General features: G+C 52.4%; 6 protein-coding genes across 6 annotated transcripts; 4 read left to right on the top strand and 2 right to left on the bottom strand.

Moving 5' to 3' along the window:
* Window positions 1-1481: 1481 nt before the first annotated feature.
* Window positions 1482-4326, top strand: Z519_10217 (uncharacterized protein; the record flags this gene model as incomplete). Its single annotated transcript, XM_016767934.1, has 2 exons — window positions 1482-1785; window positions 1847-4326. 2 exons carry the CDS (start codon window positions 1482-1484, stop codon window positions 4324-4326), a joined length of 2784 nt encoding a protein of 927 aa, XP_016616032.1.
* Window positions 4327-5195: 869 nt separating this feature from the next.
* Z519_10216 (uncharacterized protein) lies at window positions 5196-6956 on the top strand (the record flags this gene model as incomplete). The annotated part of the gene is made up of 3 exons (XM_016767933.1): window positions 5196-5288; window positions 5378-6742; window positions 6825-6956. 3 exons carry the CDS (start codon window positions 5196-5198, stop codon window positions 6954-6956), a joined length of 1590 nt encoding a protein of 529 aa, XP_016616031.1.
* Window positions 6957-7543: 587 nt separating this feature from the next.
* Window positions 7544-8344, bottom strand: Z519_10215 (uncharacterized protein; the record flags this gene model as incomplete). Its single annotated transcript, XM_016767932.1, has 1 exon — window positions 7544-8344. The coding sequence occupies one exon, from the start codon at window positions 8342-8344 to the stop codon at window positions 7544-7546; it is 801 nt and encodes a 266-aa protein (XP_016616030.1).
* A 932-nt stretch (window positions 8345-9276) lies between these two features.
* Z519_10214 (uncharacterized protein) lies at window positions 9277-10572 on the top strand (the record flags this gene model as incomplete). Its single annotated transcript, XM_016767931.1, has 4 exons — window positions 9277-9739; window positions 9794-9913; window positions 9978-10199; window positions 10256-10572. 4 exons carry the CDS (start codon window positions 9277-9279, stop codon window positions 10570-10572), a joined length of 1122 nt encoding a protein of 373 aa, XP_016616029.1.
* A 1522-nt stretch (window positions 10573-12094) lies between these two features.
* Z519_10213 (uncharacterized protein) lies at window positions 12095-13491 on the top strand (the record flags this gene model as incomplete). Its single annotated transcript, XM_016767930.1, has 5 exons — window positions 12095-12268; window positions 12344-12433; window positions 12486-12725; window positions 12751-12893; window positions 12963-13491. The coding sequence occupies 5 exons, from the start codon at window positions 12095-12097 to the stop codon at window positions 13489-13491; spliced, it is 1176 nt and encodes a 391-aa protein (XP_016616028.1).
* Window positions 13492-15969: 2478 nt separating this feature from the next.
* Z519_10212 (uncharacterized protein) lies at window positions 15970-17761 on the bottom strand (the record flags this gene model as incomplete). Its single annotated transcript, XM_016767929.1, has 4 exons — window positions 15970-16895; window positions 16974-17293; window positions 17343-17456; window positions 17523-17761. The coding sequence occupies 4 exons, from the start codon at window positions 17759-17761 to the stop codon at window positions 15970-15972; spliced, it is 1599 nt and encodes a 532-aa protein (XP_016616027.1).
* Window positions 17762-18254: the final 493 nt, after the last annotated feature.

Below are 18254 nucleotides of genomic sequence, written 5' to 3'. Positions count from 1 at the left end.
AGTCATGTGACTGTCACTGCCTCTAGCGTGTCACTGCCCCTGGTGCATCATATATCTACCGCCTATTGCTTTGTTCATAGTTCTATAGTCGTATGCTACATAAGTTTGCTACCAGGATCAACTTCAAGCCGACCATATACAATCCAGGAGCAGCTGGCCATTTGTCTTGCATGTGGATGCTCAGCCAGCCAAAACCTAGCGCAAAAGCAACAACCGACCAGAAGATGAGTATCTGGTTTACCAAGCAGATTATTGCAAGACAGAGAGGGCACCATGGGTGTTCTTGTCTGTTCAAACCAGCTGATGAGAATGTTATTTGGAACGGAAAATAGTTGCTCCTGTACGAGATATCCTCACACCGCCGTGCTGCCCATGGCATGTGCACGTGACAGGCGCTGGGGAAGCCGCACAGTGGTCATGCCCAACTTGCATCATCGGTCACCTTTCACAACAAGTGACCCTCGAATTCAGTCAAGCTCTAACGAACTAGAAGCAGAGCTCGGCTACAGCGGTGCCCTGTCGATCCTGGTGACAGGGTCAAGAGCACCCAATTTCTGGAACGTGGCTCGAGCCGTGTCTGGGATCGACGATGGCTGTCGGGGGTCTGTGTACCTTTTCCGCAGGGTACCAGCAGCGTCGTAAGGTGGACGAGACTCTGTTTTGGGAAGTCCTGATCTTTTCATCTTTCTATCCAGGTCCAGTTCAGGTATCGATCATCACCGAACTACTCGTATTCTTTGCATCTGCTCCCAATAACGCAATCCAACATGATCACCGCGACGGGAACGGCGACTGACGCGGGGGCCGACACTTCTCAGAAGGGCCCTTGGGGCTGATACATGAAAATCATGATGCGGGCCCCAAATCGACGATTGGACAGTTGGAAGGTTCCAGACCATTTTGCACTTTGACCGATTGCGTCGCAAGGTCCAGATCACAGCAGACCTCCCAGGACGCCCAGGGCCACTTTTCGGCTCGCCAGCGGCCACATCAGGTGCTGACGCTTGGCACGGGTTTGAGCTTCATCTGCGATTTCACATGGTGGCGTCCGATCTGTGTGCCCTTTCCACCCTTCCTCCAAGGCTCTGGAGATCGAGCCAAACAAATACTTCGCTCCTACCATTACCACACACCACTTGCCCACCTGGCGCTGCGGGAAGCAACAATGGCGAACGCTACTCCTTCACCTGTCGTGGTCATGATTTCCTGTTTCTCACCTGTTCCTGATCCTCATCGACGCTGTGTAAAACCAGCCAACTCCCTCTCGCCGCGTTTCAATTTCAATCTCATCCGCCGAAGCCTTGTCGGCATCGAGCCAATCCTCCACCATCCGAGAAAGCGCTTCAAAATTCCCCCTTTATAGGACCACCACCGATTGACCCACCGAACCACTCCCACGCCGCAGCGACAATAAGATACGACCTTTCATTGTCTGATTGACTCGACACCTTTCCACCACGGCGCGAGAGCGATGTCGCAACATGCCGGACTCGCACAAATCATTGGGACAGTCACCTAAGAGGGCCCTCTCTTCAACGACCAGTAGCAATCCCCGCCGTTCTCATCCGTCACAATCCAAGTCGCTCCCAAAGAATAAGAAGGTCAAGATTGATCACAACCTCCAGGGGTCGGGGGAGAAAGTGTCTCTGGATCAGGCAGAGGTGACTCCGAGTCTTCCGCAGGGAGAAAGTCGTGACTCGAGCAGCGACCAGAGCGCAGCCAAGTGGTTTGCAAGCAAGAACGAGAATGTGGTCGACTCCCTGGGCAAGAGAGGTTCGCAAGAGAGTAGGAAGACCCTCTGCTGCCGCACGCCCCGCAGCCTGCCGCCTTTGCTAATGTGCGACAGTTGAATCACCTTTCTACCTTACCAATCAGGGCACTTATCGCCCGGCTAAGAATCTCCGCTCGCACAATACAGAGAGCTTCGGCCCGCGGCCGCGAGATGATACCGAGAACGATGAATTACGGGGGGTCATTGACGATCTCACCGTCGAGAACAAGAAATTGAAGCATCTACTTCGGAATTGGCAGGCTCGGTCAAGTCCCACCACCATTAACCCCGACAGAGTGGTGGAAGTTCGGTTGCATGGACTACCCGCCGAGAAGAAGAGAGAGCTGGAAGATATACTGAAGAAGTTTGCCACCGGGCTCACTGGAGATTCTTCATCGCAACCAAGTTCATCAGGCCCGCTGGAAAAGTCGGCCTCCAGTGCGGGATACGCTGCGTTTCCGGCGCAGAGGGTTCCCCTGGATCCTAACAATACAGACTCTGGTTATGCCTCCATCTCGAACTCTGGGTTAAACTCCACATCGCAGTCTAGTGGTCTAAGACTACGCGAACCCGTGTCAAAGAGCAAAAAGGAAACAGACATCGAGAATTATTTGCACGACATTCCCGACTCGCTCTTCCCAAGGGAGACGGTCTCTGTCAGTGACAACGCCAAGATGGCGTTGGTGGTGCAGAGGTTGGAGCAGCTCTTCACGGGAAAGAGGGCAGCACCGGGAGAGCACAGCTTGCCTATCCAGCAACAAAAGATCTCCCGTTCCGCTGCCAAGGCCGATCGGCGTGAGAATCAAAGGCTCAAGCGAGCCTTGAGAGTGGAAGGCTCCCGTGAAGCTCATATCTTGCCTCACGATTCCAAGATCAATTTCGACCTCATGGACGCCAGTGGTCAACCCCCAGGGAATCAATCCGGATCCGATCAATCCTCAGCCGAGGGAAGAGGCATCCCGGCCTCGGAAGGCGCCAGCTCCCCGGATCAGCGGCCCACTCGGCCATTGGATCTTGACATCCATCGTGCGCAAACCGCCGCCGATAACATTGACTATATTCGACATCTGGGCTTATCGTCACCACAATTCGAAGACAATGCTGAAGGCAAAGAGCAACCCTGGTTGTATCTGAATCTGCTTGTGAGTATGGCTCAGCTGCATACGCTCAATGTGACGCCGGCCTTTATTCGTAAGGCCGTCAAACAGCTCAGTACCAAGTTTGAGTTGTCGAAAGACGGACACAAGATACGGTGGATCGGGCGGGCCCCTCAAGCCGAATACGTCAACCAAGAGAGTCCAGAGAGCGCGCCACACCGCATCTCTGAGGATACCGGCGACGACGCCGGCCGTCAAAGTGGTAGGAGCGCTACCAGCACACTCAATGAAGTATCCAACTCCGCCTCAGTTTCAGATGACAGAGTCCAGAGAGGAAAGCTAGGTGGCACCTCAAACCTGGTCAATTCTACGACAACATCTTCAAACCATGTGCCTGGCCAGCAGTCAACAACCCAATCCAAGTCCACGTCTGCGTTTGAGTATAAACCTATTGTGTTTCAAGGGAAGAGGACCTTTCTGCAGGCCAAAAACTCATATCTGGATTCGTCGAGTTCGCATGGCGGTAAGTCGCCCAATTCTACCGGTCTGGTCCGTGCCCTCAGTCGATCGAGCCTTAAGCCCAGAGATGATACCTATGAAGGCTATATGACATTCTTCAACAACCCCTACTTCTTCACAGATCTGAGTGGTGATAAATCTCCCACAAACGCCAGAGCGAGCGGGTATAAAGGGGCTCGAGATGCTTTGGGTATCGTCAAGAAGCGGCCACTCGCAGACGACACCCTGCGAGACGCCAAAGCTTGTTATTTCCTGTCTCCCTGGCCACACGCACGCAGCAGCTGGCCCCCAAATTGTCCAGAGATGGACATCTCTCTCTCACCCATCAAGTCTGCAGGGGAAGATGAGACACTGCCGCTAGAGTTTGAAGCCTCTGGTCTCGGGGGTGTCCGACCTGAAGATAACTTTGCGCTCGACGTTCAAATCGCAAGAAAGCGCCAGAGGCTCGACAATGGTGATGGCAAGAGGACAATCCGGCAGAAGCGGCCTGCACAATACTCCTACCAGGTTGCAAATTGCACGAGGCTAAACCTGCAGCCTTCGCGGTTGCCACCGCCAAGCTATGTCTTCTTCACGGCGAGCTCATCGTCCAGCGCGGGGAAAGGGTACTATGACGAGGATGACAGCGATGAGTCCTCCGAAGCGGAATATTCTCCCGCGCCGGCTGGATTTCTATGGCAATGGTCATCGAGTTCAAATGAACGACAGGGCGAGGACGATGGCTCCGTAGCAAGTTCTTCCCTTGGCGTGCTGGAAGCAGCGCGAGCTAGAATTCCACTTCCTGGCGCCACAAATGAGTTGGGTAGGACTATGAGCGGCAGCCTCGCTGCCACTGCCGGAGCAAGTTGGAGTGCCGCTTCCAACGCTGCTGAGTGCGACATTGGCAATGACCACGACGGCGACTCTTCAGACGAGATGAGCGTGGACCACCAAATTTGAGGCTTCCTTCCAAGGTGGTGGATTGGGAAATTGCTTCACCTGGTTGTATAACGAAATTGCAATCGGACAATAGATCCGAATGAAGAGCATGGCGTTGGCGGACTGAGCTATATGAAAAACCCTGCGATTTACCCGTGATTTGGTGGTGTTCGTTGTTGGATACCTGACGTACCTGTATATACGGAGTGTAGCAAAGTGACAGCATGATGTCAAAGATACCCTTGATGAGATATGTGTGAAAAGACAGTTGGAATAGAGCTTTCAATTCCCACCATCCATTGATGACGGTCTTGCTGCTAAGCAACGTTTTCTCGACCTCTTTTCTCGCCTGGGCCTGTTGCATCGGATGGGATGTCTACGGGTTTTCTCGGGGCTTGGGTGGGAAAGGGCCCCAGGGGCTCCTGGCTATGACCTCAGCCGCGATGCCCGTGATGCTTACGCCCCGGATCCGAGTTGCTTAAGAACATCGGAAAAATCACCTGGTCCTTAAGGTCGTGAATCCCCTGCCACCCCCGGCGCCCCTTGCCGCCTGGCATTCCGCATGCTCTGCCAATGTGTCTGCAACACCAGCGGCCTTCTTCTCCGTCTCCATCGGATCCGTACCTCTCAATGCGTTGCCTCCATCCAGCGGCAATGATTCCGGGGTGCTTTACCGATCCCGTGCTGGCGATGATATCTCCGCTTTAAACAAGCCGAGCTGCTCAGCATGTTGATCTCCTCAACTCCTTTTCCTGCTCCTGCTGCTGTTGCGGGCGATTGTTATCCTTTCACTTGTTGTGTGATTTCCCAAGTTTCCCCCCCCCCCCAAGACTTCAGCGAATGCTTAACTGCATCTCTTGCTGAAAGTGAGTGAAAAACAAGCCCTCATTATGTCGTCCTTCCTCGAGTCCTCTCTCCGCATCCCCTCCAAAACATCTAGAAGTTGGCGAACAGCGAGGTACTTTACGCGCGATCAACGGAAGGTGAGTAAGACCACCACACGCCAGGGAAACCCCATCAATCATTTACGGAGCATTAGCATTGACGGCATGTCTTTTTTGGGCGTCAACAGCAAAACTTCCTCTTCGCCCGCTCGTTTTCGTCGACCCTCCGCCGCCATGAAATCAACAAAGTCGTCCCCTCCGCTGCTGAAGCGATCAAGGACATGAAGTCCAACTCCACCCTCTTGTGTGGTGGTTTTGGACTTTGCGGCGTCCCCGATACTCTGATCAACGAGGTCGCGAAAACGCCCTCCATTACTGGTCTTACGGCGGTTTCGAACAACGCCGGCATCCCCGGTGCCGGTCTCGGCCAGTTATTGGAGACCAAGCAAGTGAGGAAAATGATCGCCAGCTACGTCGGCGAGAACAGAGTGCTGGAGCAGATGTACTTGACTGGAGAGATGGAATTGGAACTGACACCCCAGGGGACATTGGCTGAACGCTGTGCGGCGGGCGGCAAAGGAATCCCTGCTTTCTACACACCAGCGGCATTTGGCACGGTCGTACAGACGGGTGAAATTCCACTGAGGCACAACAAGGATGGCAGTATTGCACAATTCGGAAAACCTAGGGATGTCAAAGTGTTCAACGGGAAGTCGTATGTCATGGAAGAGGCTATTGCAGGCGACTACGCGTTCGTGAAAGCGTACAAGGCTGACAAGCTTGGCAACTGCCAATTCCGCCTCGCGGCCAACAACTTCAACGGCGCCATGGGCCGTAATGCCAAAGTCACCATTGTGGAAGCCGAACACATTGTTGAGGTTGGCGAGATTGATCCTGTCGCTGTGCATTTGCCGGGCATCTACGTGAGCAAAGTGATCCAAGCAACGGCCGAGAAGAAGATCGAGAAATATGTCAACCGCAAAGAAGAGGACGCCGACGTCAAAGACAGTCTTGGGAAGGGTGAAGCCGCCTCGAAGCGCGAACTGATTGTGAGACGTGCCGCGAAGGAGTTCCAAAACGGCATGTACGCCAACTTGGGCATTGGTATGCCTATGTTGGCCCCATCGTTCGTGGATTCATCAGTTGAAGTACAGTTACAATCTGAGAACGGCATCCTTGGTCTCGGCCCCTATCCGCGCAAGGGTGAGGAAGATCCCGATCTCATCAACGCCGGGAAGGAAACCGTCACTCTGCTCCCAGGTGCCTCTTGCTTCGGATCAGAGGAATCATTTGGTATGATCCGTTCCGGTCGCATAAATATGTCTATGTTGGGTGCCATGCAGGTGTCTGCAAGAGGTGATCTGGCGAATTGGATGTTACCCGGCAAAGTTAAGGGTTTTGGTGGAGCGATGGACTTGGTGAGCAATCCAGAAAAGACCAAAGTGGTGGCATTGATGGAGCACACGGATAAGAAGGGGAATCCCAAGATTCTAAAGCAGTGTGAATTCCCACTCACAGGAAGGGCGTGTGTCTCAAGAATTATTACAGAATTGGTGAGTTCTCTCCTTATTCTAAAAACACAGCGGGAGAAGTCAAATTATACATTTGCTAACGTGGGTTGCTTTTCCCCTGCAGTGCGTTTTCGACGTGGACTTCACCCACGGTCTGACGCTTATTGAACTCGCGGACGGGGTCACCGTCGAGGAGGTCAAGGCTAAGACCGAGGCGCCTTTCAAGGTCGCGGATAATATTAAACCTATGCTCTAGACGCCCGTCTCGTTGCCCACGACGTGCGCGGAGAGACAGAAGAGACGTCATCAAAAATAGAAGAGGGCAATGCGGAGTGTTTCTACAGATGGCCACAATTTGATATGAGAGCTGTGTAGCGAATTTCTAACTCGGAACAGTGATGCGTTGTTTGGATTTTCAGCTTCAGGAAAGGGAGTCAAGCTGACTGCCGGTCAAACTGAATCCGGAGCTGGAGAAGGAACGCAACTCGCGCAATTGGGGAACTGATGGCTCCTCGGAAGGGATGTCGACAGCATACCTATCAAGGGGCTGATATCGCAAGGACGAAGGGCGGTGGCAGCTCCTGTGGCAGAATGACTGGTAGTTGGCGCAGCGCTGAGACATGAACAGGAACAGGACACCACCAGTCTCGACTTAGACGTTTGATTTTCCCTGCTCACAAAAAGGGGCGAGAGACAGGGAAATGCGAAAGTTTTGAAAATCGAGCATGCCGAATTTTTGGAAGGGACCAGGCGTTATATGTATTTATTTATCCAGACCTATGTTAGTTTTTCAACGAGTGCATTTCAAGCCTATTAGGTATCCAAGACTGCTGTGCTAGCACCTCAGTCATCAAACCAAGAGCTAGACTGTGCGTGCTTGTCCTTCCCTTCTTTCTTCCTTCTCCACGACTTCGTGGACCCTTTCGTCTCGGCCTCGGTCTTGCGCATCGTCCCGCGCGCTAACCAGAAGCCCTGATACTCATGTGCACGCGTGGAGCCGGGCAGGACCCGGACGACGGCTGGTCGAGCGACATACCTGTGCCGAATACCCGCCACAACTACGGGGTGGGCAGCTCCCTTGGTCGTGGCCGTGGCGGTGCCGCTGTAAACCGACGCCGTCGCCGTCGCCGGGCGGAGGCGCTCATACGCGTCTGAGGCTTGGCGATAGAAAGGCGAAGCAGCACCGGCACCAGCAGGAGACGAGTCCGTGGAATAGTGCGAAGACGACCACACGCGCGAGCAGGGGAGGGGGGAAAGGGGGGCGGAAGAGAAGGGATTTCCACCGGCTTCGTCCCTGTACGCGTCGCTGTGCGAGCGGTTTCTGATGAACTCGGCCAGTTGCTCTGTCGTGCGCACGTGCGGGGGTAGACCTTGCTGCTGCACGAAGCTGTCATGCAGCCTGCCCGTGCCGTTGTCGTAGCAGATGCTGGCTGAGGCGAGGCTGTCGTTTCGATTTAGCACTTTAGCGCCAGGAGGGGCCGGCGGAGGTCCATTAGGGCGGAAGTCGTAACTGGCAGCAGTTACTGGCCTCGAAGGAGAAGGTGCATTGATATCAGCTGCTTTAAAGCCACCTCCACCTCCAACCCCTCCTCCGCCGCCGAAGGACTTACCTCTTCTAGCGAGTTCCGAGAATCTGAAAGGCATAAATATATTGAGTTTGATGTTTTTTGCTTTGGAGGCCCTTGAGTGTGCTTGAGATAATTTCGAAGCGTGGGAGTGGTGGTGGTGGTGGTGGTGGTGGGTGATATTTTTTATAAGAATAGGTTGGAGACTCCGGGCATCGGAACTCTTTTCGATGGGAAGGAAGGAAGAGCGCTTGAAGAAACGAGCGAAGCGAAGGCAGATGGATAGAGTCCCTCCTGAGAAGACAATGCCCTCTTTGTGCGTCATTATGGCAGAGGCAGTAGAGACGGAGTATTTCTTTCACTCTCTGAACAAAGAATGTCGTTTCGTTACTTTGTTTGATACAATGGCCACCACATGCATCGAGTATCTTGTTGCTTTGACAAAGAACATGGCAGTTTTCCCAGAAGCCTCCAAGGGCCAAGGCTTACTGAATGGTGGGTGGAATAGTCTGTCTGCCTTCTTTGTGATGTCGCTGGATAACCGCAACTATTTGCGCGGTACATAACTATATTTCAGGTCAGCAAACGGTGGAAGGGTGCTGTCGGATGTCCTCGATGTCCCTTTCCCCGGCTCGGCGTAATCATTTTGCGGGGGAAAACGGGGCTGAGCGACGAGCGGTTCAGGGTAAATGAGACCCACTAAAATGGCTATCATGATTGGTCAGCCAAGACGCAGGCCAACCCTTTTCGCAACCCCGACCGAGGCATCTTCTACTCTTTCACCGAGTACGAGTCAACAGAGGTTTCACTCTTCAGCGGTACACAGTTTTGTACCTCTGGGCATTGACTGGGATCCCGGACTAGGCACTGACGGCATCTGATCATGGAACTGAACCCCGCTCGACATCCCGTCATAAATATGCTCATCTCCGTAGGATTGCAGTTCTCCTTAATTACTATCCTCCTTTCTTGATATATTTCGCCCTGTGCTTTACTTTTTTTTCAGAGACCATGGCGAGGCCAGGCCCACTTGAACGCGCCAATCGCGTTGCCGTAGGTGCTCTCACCCTCCCCATCAGCCTCGTTCACCGGGCCGCGGCTGAACCACTTCTTACTGGAACTGTGCTGGCTGCTCTTACAAGAGCACCTGTTCAATACCGAACACGTCTCTTGAAGCTCCTGGGCGATGCTGGTCTGTCCGCTGAGCGTATCGCACTCCTCATCAAATCATTGAAGTACCTGCTTGCCATTGGCCTCGTCCGAAAGCTCAACCAGACACTCAACAGACTTGCTCTCAATCACTGGCATGTCTTTAGGAAGCCCGGTGCACCATTCCGCTGGGACAGGCAGACAGAGCTCGTGGTAGTGACCGGAGGATGTTCTGGCTTCGGGTACGAGATGGTAAAAGGGTTTTCGAAACATGCGAGAGTTGTCATCCTCGACATCTCTCCAGTTCCCGAGGAGTTGAGGAAGCGTAAAGTCCTTCATCATCCCCATCATAGATAGCCCGCTCACACGAATGCTCTAGTTCCCGGCGTCGACTACTACCAAGTCGACTTGACAGATTTCTCTGCGATTGAGTCAATCGCGGAGACGATCCGTAGAGAACATGGTGATCCGACCGTCCTTATAAACAACGCTGGCGTCGGTGAGCCTTTCCGGTCGTATTTTGCTTTCGAGGAACACGATTAGCTGACAAGAGAGCCTCGCAGCGAACGGCACCAAAATCATAAATAGCGATGCGAAGTTGACCGACAGGATCTTCAAAGTCAATATCGGGTGTCACTTCATTTTGATCAAGGAGTTCTTACCTGGGATGCTGAGAGCAAAGAAAGGTCATGTCGTGACCATTGCATCAATGGCCAGCTTCTATGCAACACCAGGCCTCGTCGATTATTGCTGCACAAAGGTTGGGGCACTCTTTCTCCATGAAGGTGAGCTTTCCGAACACTCCAAGACTTACTGGTCAGCGAGATTAACCATGGCACAGGCCTGCGATCGGAGCTCCGAGGATACTACGAGAACGGCAGGTGCATCCAAACCACCTCCGTTCATCCATCCTGGCATGCAACTGGCATCGTGAAACCCGTTGCGGCCAAATTGGAGCAGCTCGGAATCAAGTGTGATCCGGCGTCGAACGTGAGCGACGCGGTCGTGGAACAGGTTTTGGCCGGAAGAAGCGGCCAGATCTTCGTGCCGAGAACAGAGGAAGGCAGGGCAGGCCTGAGGAACTGGCCGTTGTGGTTGCAAGATGCGGTTCTCCATCTTCAGAGAAGAGTGCAAAACTTTGACGTGTCATGGGACTGAAGGGGAAGAAAAGAGCTGGCAGAATTCGTGTTTTGAGTCGTGATATGTCCTATTTTGAGGGGGGATGTTTGGGATTTATTAATCTCTCTGATACGGTACTTGGTATCTTCTCTCAATTTATTGCTTTCGGCCCTGGTGGCCGTGGGAAGATAAACATCTACAGTATTACTCCGTCCATTCTTTCCTATTTAGGAGGGATAACAAACTGCCTGCTCAACCCTGCGAAATGAGTGTAATTCCACCCCAGGTTTGGTGGCTAAGCCGTGCCAGGTGTAGCTTTTCTGCAACAAGCCTAATGCAAGCACCGGCAAACTCCACCATTAGTGTTGCTTTTTTTCAACATCCCTCCATCACACCATCACTGCCTCCACCCCCATCGAATCATCTGTTTCTCTCCTGTCAGCTGCTCCATTCGACGCGGATAAGAATTCGAAAGATGAGTGGCTTTTTGCAGAATCCCATGTCTCCGGAAGCCAGGCAAATCCGCTGGAGCCAGCCAATGACCTTTCCTTGCTTCCGCGGTGTGTGATTAGCCCCCCATAAGGTGGCTCTTTGGTCTCTTTCCTGTGAGGCGCTAACTCTAAGTACGTGTTGACATGGCTGGCTGGCTGTGTTTTCCAACCTCTCCTCCTTTTGACCAGAACCCCAGACAGGGGTCGCTCTCGAGCTCGATTCTCCTGTCTGTTTGGTGGGCCGGCCTGACTGCGACAATGCACCGACCGCTACCTGATTTGGACGTTGCATGGCGCGTCATCCCTGATGTTGTGCAACTGGGTACATGAGTCTACACTCGTTCCAGATAAGTTCAAGATGGACGTGGCAGCTTTTAGTTCGAAAACGACGGTAGGCAGCCCTCCACGACAGTCTGGTCTTCAGAAACAACGACGATCCGTTCATTGCTATTCGTCTTGGGACCTCCGTGAACTTTTCGGTTGAGCTCTCCGTGGGGCTTCCTGGGCAAACAGAAGGTCCTGTGCAATGTCTCGCAGAGGTAGGGCGGTCTTGAAGGATCAACCAAAGTGGTCATAAACACTTTCTCTCCATCCGCCACTATTACCTAGACGCCGAGCGAACGAACTGCTCTGGTACAAGGACCAAGGTGTGGAAGCTCGGAGGGAACTAGTACCACTCCTAGGTTTCGCTCCAATTTTAGTCTCGTGTTGCTTGATCTTTCTGCAGACCCATCTTGCCATCTCCTCGAGCTATCGGATGGCTTTGGTGGCGTCTGGCTCCTGCGCGGGAATGCACCACTTCTTTTGAATCTCGACTCTAGGGGGATTTGATATCACAGGAAGTTCTAATCTTTGATCCTGGTGAGAACAAAACGAGGGGCATCCAGAGAGACTTCAATGATCCACTTTGCCCGGCCCGTACTGGGACACTCTGAAGCACAGCTTCACCGACGACTGTTGTTCGCAACGAGTTGATATCGAAACGGTCATGCAGGTACCATAAGACACCTCACGGTGCTCGACAGAAAGATTGCACAACCTGTACCGCATCATCGAAAGAACGGTTTCCAATGGCCCCCTCAAAGCCGTTAGGAGTTATATCTCCCGAGGATCAATCCGGCCTGATCCTCATTTTGACCGCATTGTCACTTTGCTTCGTTCTTGTTGCCTTTGCAATCCGCCTTTATATTCGAGTTCCCCAAAGATTGTGGAAGTGGGACGACCACGTTTTGACGGCTGCCACAGTAAGTTTTGACACCTGCACACGAAAGTGGTACAAAAGGGTCCTAACGCCCTCCTGGGTCTTCTCCATTGTTCAGACATCGCTCGTCTTCTACGCCGTTCATCTGGGCCTGGGACAGCGGAAGGTATTCGAGGGCGATTCTCCCAACAGCGACTTGGTCAAGAAGGTACGAAAGCACAGTCAACGTGAGAAAGATGATGTGCTGAAATGGAAGCCAGTACTATTTTACCAATGACTTCTTCTACCTCATCGTTCTGCTATTCTCCAAGCTGGCTGTATGCTTTCTTTTCCTACGGTTGACGCGCCGGCGAGGACATATCATTGCAATCTACACGACCATCGGGCTCTGCGGTGCCTGGTTTCTGCTATCCATCCTCTTGATCAGTATTGGCTCTTCATGGGACCGGGCCTTTTCCACACCGGTAATGTTTCGACCCATTCACGCAAGTACAGGAACGGTCAAGTTGACTTTGACGGATACAGTTTGGCAGGTGGCTCGCTGTCGGCGTCACGGATTCGATTACGGAGCTGATCTTTGTCCTGTTTGCGGCTTTCCTGGTTAGCGACCTGCGTATGAGCAAGGTTCAGAAAGCCACTGTGGTGTTTGCATTTGCTCTTCGGCTTCTGTGAGTGGTGATCTGGTTCCGAACCAACATCGATTGACACTTCTTCTGACATACAATGTTTCATGCTAGGGCGGTCCCTGCCTGCGGAATCCGTCTCTTCTACCTCGACCCTTCCACTCTAATCAGTAACCGCAACCTGGCCCTCTCCTTGGCCATAGTCTGCACGCAGATCCAACTTGGCTACGGGGTGATGGCAGCCTCAATCACCGTCTTGAAGCCTTTCATGGCCGTCTACGAGAAGCCCATGGGCTACACGGGCTATTCCAACCATCCGGCCAAGGGCTACGCGACCAACAACAGCGGGCACCTGTCTTTCAAGATGCAGCCCGTTTCAGGGTCCGAAGAGGTCATGCCGGGTGGATTAGCCTCGCGTGCTGTGAATTTCGACCCCAACCAACCCACGTTCTCGTCGCGCATCCCAACGGCGCAGAAGGAGGAGAGAGGCAGTAACGGACACGAGAAGAGTGACAGCATACACAGCCATGACAGTCGGCGTTTGATTATTGAGCGCAAGACGGATTGGTCTATCAGGTACGAAGAGGCGGAGAGCCACAAGAGCAATTTCAGCGAGGGTGCTGCCTCTGTCTCTGATCGTTGAGGCATGTCGGGTGCATATACAAGACAGACAAACGGACCTCTGGGGCAGGAACGACAGAGTTGGACTTCTCACGACTTGTAACCATATCTACAGCACGGATCTTAGGCAGCTGGACGGGACGGGACAGGACGGAAATGGAATGGAACGGAACAGCAATCAGGGATTTCACAGCCCTCGGGAAATCGGTGTCACAAAATACACAGACCCCCCCTGTGTGCATTTTTCTACCGTATACCCGGGGTAGGACTGAGGATTTAGGCGCCTAATCATTCACCTGAGGAGGTAACGAGTATATACTGTATTGCAGGACATATACAAATGACGATTGCTATGTGGGAATGGATACGACGGATCTGCCAGGCACCTGGTACACGGGACTGGATGACAGGGGGCGACAGGATGGATGTAACTCTTCGCAGTCACAACGTACATGACTTAACGCAATCAATGTCCAGAGTATGCCCAGACTTGTCGACGAAGTTGCTTTTTGTCGTCTCCTGTCTCTGTATTGTATGTATGTACATATCTTTTCTTTTTCTGGAAGGGGTTGGTGAAAGAGGGGCCGTCTTGTCATCTTAGACGATCTATTCTACCTATTGCCAAACATGTTTCTAATGCGTATTGCTTCAGTGTGTACATACCTACTTGAGGGACGCGTTGCATGTGGACCGTACAACGCTTCAAGCCTTCTTGTCTGTCTGTCTGTCAGTTTGCCTGCCTTCCTTTCTTGCTCTCCCCCTGTCATCACATTGGCAACGGCGGACAGGAAGAGAATGGTGGAGCACATCACCTACGAGTCCTCGTAAGGTGGAGTGGAGTATCTATTCCCTAGTGCTCGCCATGTATGCCGGAGAGACTAGGTGAGGTGGACACCGGAATCAAGCTTCGCAAGTAAATCCTCTTTTGCTTCCTTCTGTTCCTTTCCTCAACTTCACCTGACATCCGCCCCGTTCATCCTTGCCGTCTTTCTATCCACACCACCAACACGGGGGGGGGGGGTGTTTCTCAACGAGGAGCCCTCGCGCAAAAAGTGAGCACGCACCTACAGTAGTCGTGTACTTATCAGGTAGTTAGGACTCCGTACTCGGTACCCTGCACTGTGAGCTAACTGTCTGCTCACGACTAGGTACGAACGATAGGTAGGTAGAAGGACAGGGCAGGATTCCTCTGGCAAACTCAACCTCAACAGATGTTGTCTCCACCATGGTCGATGGCTACTCCATACCTACAATATGTACGTAGGCACCAAACTGGGGCCACAGTAAGCGAGCCATCGAAGAAGGAACGAAGGAAGGAATACAAGTCGTTATTGCCATTGGTCTAGATACTCTGTAAAGGTATCACTGGAGCTAGGAAGCTCGGCAGAGAGAGAAAGAAATGGGTTTTTTTGTTCCTCTCAATGCATCTCATATCTTGATCGCGGGCTTCTCGTGCTGCTAATACGAAACGTTGTGTACGAGTACACACGCAGAGAGCAGGAGGGATCTAGACTCCGCTGGCCCTTTTTCCCGCCAGTTGATAAATTCAAAATTGTGGGCCTCTTTCGCTTAGGGCAGCCCGTCTGTGACTTCTTGTCCTTCCGCATCGTGCTCGAGGGTCAGCGGAAGGGCAATTCAATTAGTGCTGCGTGTTCTTGTTGCTGTACCTGCAGAGCTTACTACATGGGCACTCGCCTGCACACATCTATGTCGACCGTGGACACTGGAAAACCCACCACCAATCGAGAAAAAGGAGTCTCCTCGAAGACTACTCAACACTGTTCGGGTAATGGCACCGTGGATTAAAGAGAGGGGACAGTTTCGTTTGTTGCCCTTCTCTAAGCGAAACATGGCTGAACTCTCATCTTGCACCTCCTTGTTTCTTGAATTGCGTGTTTCGTTTTGTTCTCCTGCTCCCCTTCAAAATCGAATCACCCTCGCCGGCTGTTTCAGCTGGTGTTGTGGCCGCGACGGGCACTCAGTTCAACGGGGGTTCATGCAAGGTCGAGGCGTTCACGGTGGCTTGGGCTGAGGCGAAAAGTTAAAGAGAGCTACTCCGTATTTACTAGGTTGCAAGGAAAGCCCAGCCTAGCTGAGAAGAGGGAAGACAAAGCGAAAGAAAAGCTTCGGAGAAACAGGGTATGGACCTGCCATTTTGGTGTCTCCCGTTGTCCGTGCGCAAAGGCTAGAAGACAAATGTTTTGACTTCTGAGGGCTTTGAGGATACCACGTAGGAGGTAGTGTATAGCCTGTAGTTGTAAGTTTAGGTTTTGGCAATGGTAGTAGGATTATGTACTGGTGGCCTCTCAGACGTAGGGCAGAAGCCCTTCCATGATGTCGGTGCTCTCAGTGGCCTCTTCTGTAAAGGCGCCGTTCCGTTTTGATACAATATAACTATACCCCTTTTGCGTGGCATTCCCTCCATTCGAAAAGTATCGAGAACTGAGAAGAAGTGATTCAAATACCTAATCTGAGGTCCCGATTGTGTAGATAAGCCTAGTCAGTTCCTGCCCTCCACGGTCACGACGGGCCCAGTGTAGACCTTCCTCCCTTGAACCACGTAGAACACTCCAGAGATGATCATGACACCAAAGAACAGCACGACCGACCAGTTGAAGGACTCGGCGTCCACGGGGGTGCCATTGGGCCAGAAACTCCAGAAGAATGCAAAGAGAGAGTAGAAGATGCTGAAGATGTTGATCGGCACTCCCCACTTGCCTAGACTCCAGCGTGCCTTGGGCAGCAATTCAGGACGGTACACGCGACGGTACAGCACGCACGTGATAGAGATGGTGTAAGAGAACATGAGCGCGCAGACCTGTACAGAGATGATAGCGTTGAAAGCAGCCGAGGAACCGATGTTAATGATGGCAAGGAGACAGCTGATGATGCAGGTCAACGTTACGGCGTTGGCGGGGATGTGTAACTTTGGGTGAACAGCGCCGATCCAGCGGGAGAACGGGAGACCCTTGTCGCGGGCGAAGGCGAAGGTTTGCCGCGAGGTGGATGCATTGAAAGAGATGTTGGAAGCGATGACCAAGATGAGGATCAGAATGGTCAGGGCGTTGACGCCACCAGTGGACAACGATTGGCGGAAGATCCAGATGAAGGGATATTCAGTCGGATCGTTGAGAGCGGCGTCAACGTCGGTCAAGGCGAAGTTGTAAGTGATGATGAGCACCAGGCCGAGGATCCCGTTCGACACGTAAGCCCAGAACATGGCATTGGGAACATTGCGACCAGCATCCTTTACTTCTTCAGCCATGTGCGCTGTGCAGTCAGAGCAGAGTGATCCGTAGATGGCCGAAATCTGCCCGACCATTAGGGCGAGGCCCATGCTAGACCAACCTCCTTCGTTGGTAAATTGAGTAAAGGCGACCTTGGCGGAATTTCGAGGTGCCATTACCCAAAGGACAATGATAACCGCTGCAGATATACGTTAGCGCTTGAACAGTCTCGGAACTGTATAGCAGATGATTTTCCCATGCAAGAGATGAAACTCACCGAAGAATCCAAATACATGCACAATAAGGAGTACATTTTGGATAAGAGGTAGATCGCGTGCCCCCCAAGTATTGGCCACAAAGAGGACGAGAACCATGGCGAACACCAACAACGTCCCTTGCCACGCCGTTGGTTCGTAGTCTGGATTGTTGATCTGGATCAGAGCCTGGATGATGGTGCCAGTCAAGAAAGAGCCTGACGCCGTTCCAGCTTGCCAACTTAACGAACTCATCCAACCAGTTAAATAGCTCAGAGTCTTCTGATACTTTGGCGGAGCGAATTCAGATACCCAATGGTATTGACCGCCGCTCGTCGGGGCCCTAGATGTGTTAGAGAGTGACTGCGCCGGCTGATGTGGTCGGGTCATACATAGACGCCATCTCAGCAAGAGAAGTCATCACGATGCCAAAACCAAAAAAGGTCCAGACATAAGTCCAGAAAAATCCAGCAATGCCTCCATCGACCAAAACTTGGGTGTTCGCGCTAAACGACTTTTAGAAACTTGATCAAAAGCATAGATCTGCCGTGGCTGGCTGATTGACTACTTACATCAACAGGAATTCCCAGGTCGCTTGCAAGAGGGCAGTAAATGCCAAAGCAGAAAGAGGTCGAAAGTTGCGTATCAGTTCTTGACGTTTGCCCAAGCGTTGCATTTCCCTCTGATCCTTGGTTGTGTACCCTTTGTCGAGAATGCCAACATCGTTGTAGCAGCCCTCATCTTCGACACCGTCGAAAGAAGCCAGCTCTCTAGCTGTCAGAGACGAGTCCGGCACCTTGTCTAGAGTCATGTTGAAAACGTATGTCTATTCAAAGGAATAGGTACAACAACCACAGGGAGAGTAAAGTGGACGAAAGGGAAGAAAACACACTTGAAGATGATTCGGCTTCGATCAGGAATGAAGATGGGTTTGCATCTACAAGCAACATGTGGGAACCACTCAGACATACATTCACCCTAGGAGATCGGACTGTTCCCAACCTTCATACTAGTAGCGTGGCAAGCAAAAGGTGGGCATATTATCTGCAGGAGCCCACGTTGGGGGCATCTGAGGATTGAGGCGAATTAGCGAACTAGGGTTGGCAAGAAGTGACAGGGATCAGCTCTGCATGAGTACTCGGTACCTCTGGCGTTCTCTGGCGTTCTCCGGCACTCACCAAGCCCGCCTCGGAATGGGTAAAGGAGTCAGGTCTCCCTTAGGATGCATGGTTCTCCCAGTCGACCATCGGATGTGGGCAGCGGAACCTACGGTCGCACCTTGATAGCGATGTATCCTGCCTGAC

Source organism: Cladophialophora bantiana, assembly GCF_000835475.1.
Source record: "Cladophialophora bantiana CBS 173.52 unplaced genomic scaffold supercont1.17, whole genome shotgun sequence".
In the NCBI taxonomy this organism is placed as follows: domain Eukaryota; kingdom Fungi; phylum Ascomycota; class Eurotiomycetes; order Chaetothyriales; family Herpotrichiellaceae; genus Cladophialophora; species Cladophialophora bantiana.
The sequence above is the reverse complement of the archived record's forward strand: the minus strand, read 5'-3'. Positions and strand labels throughout refer to the sequence as shown.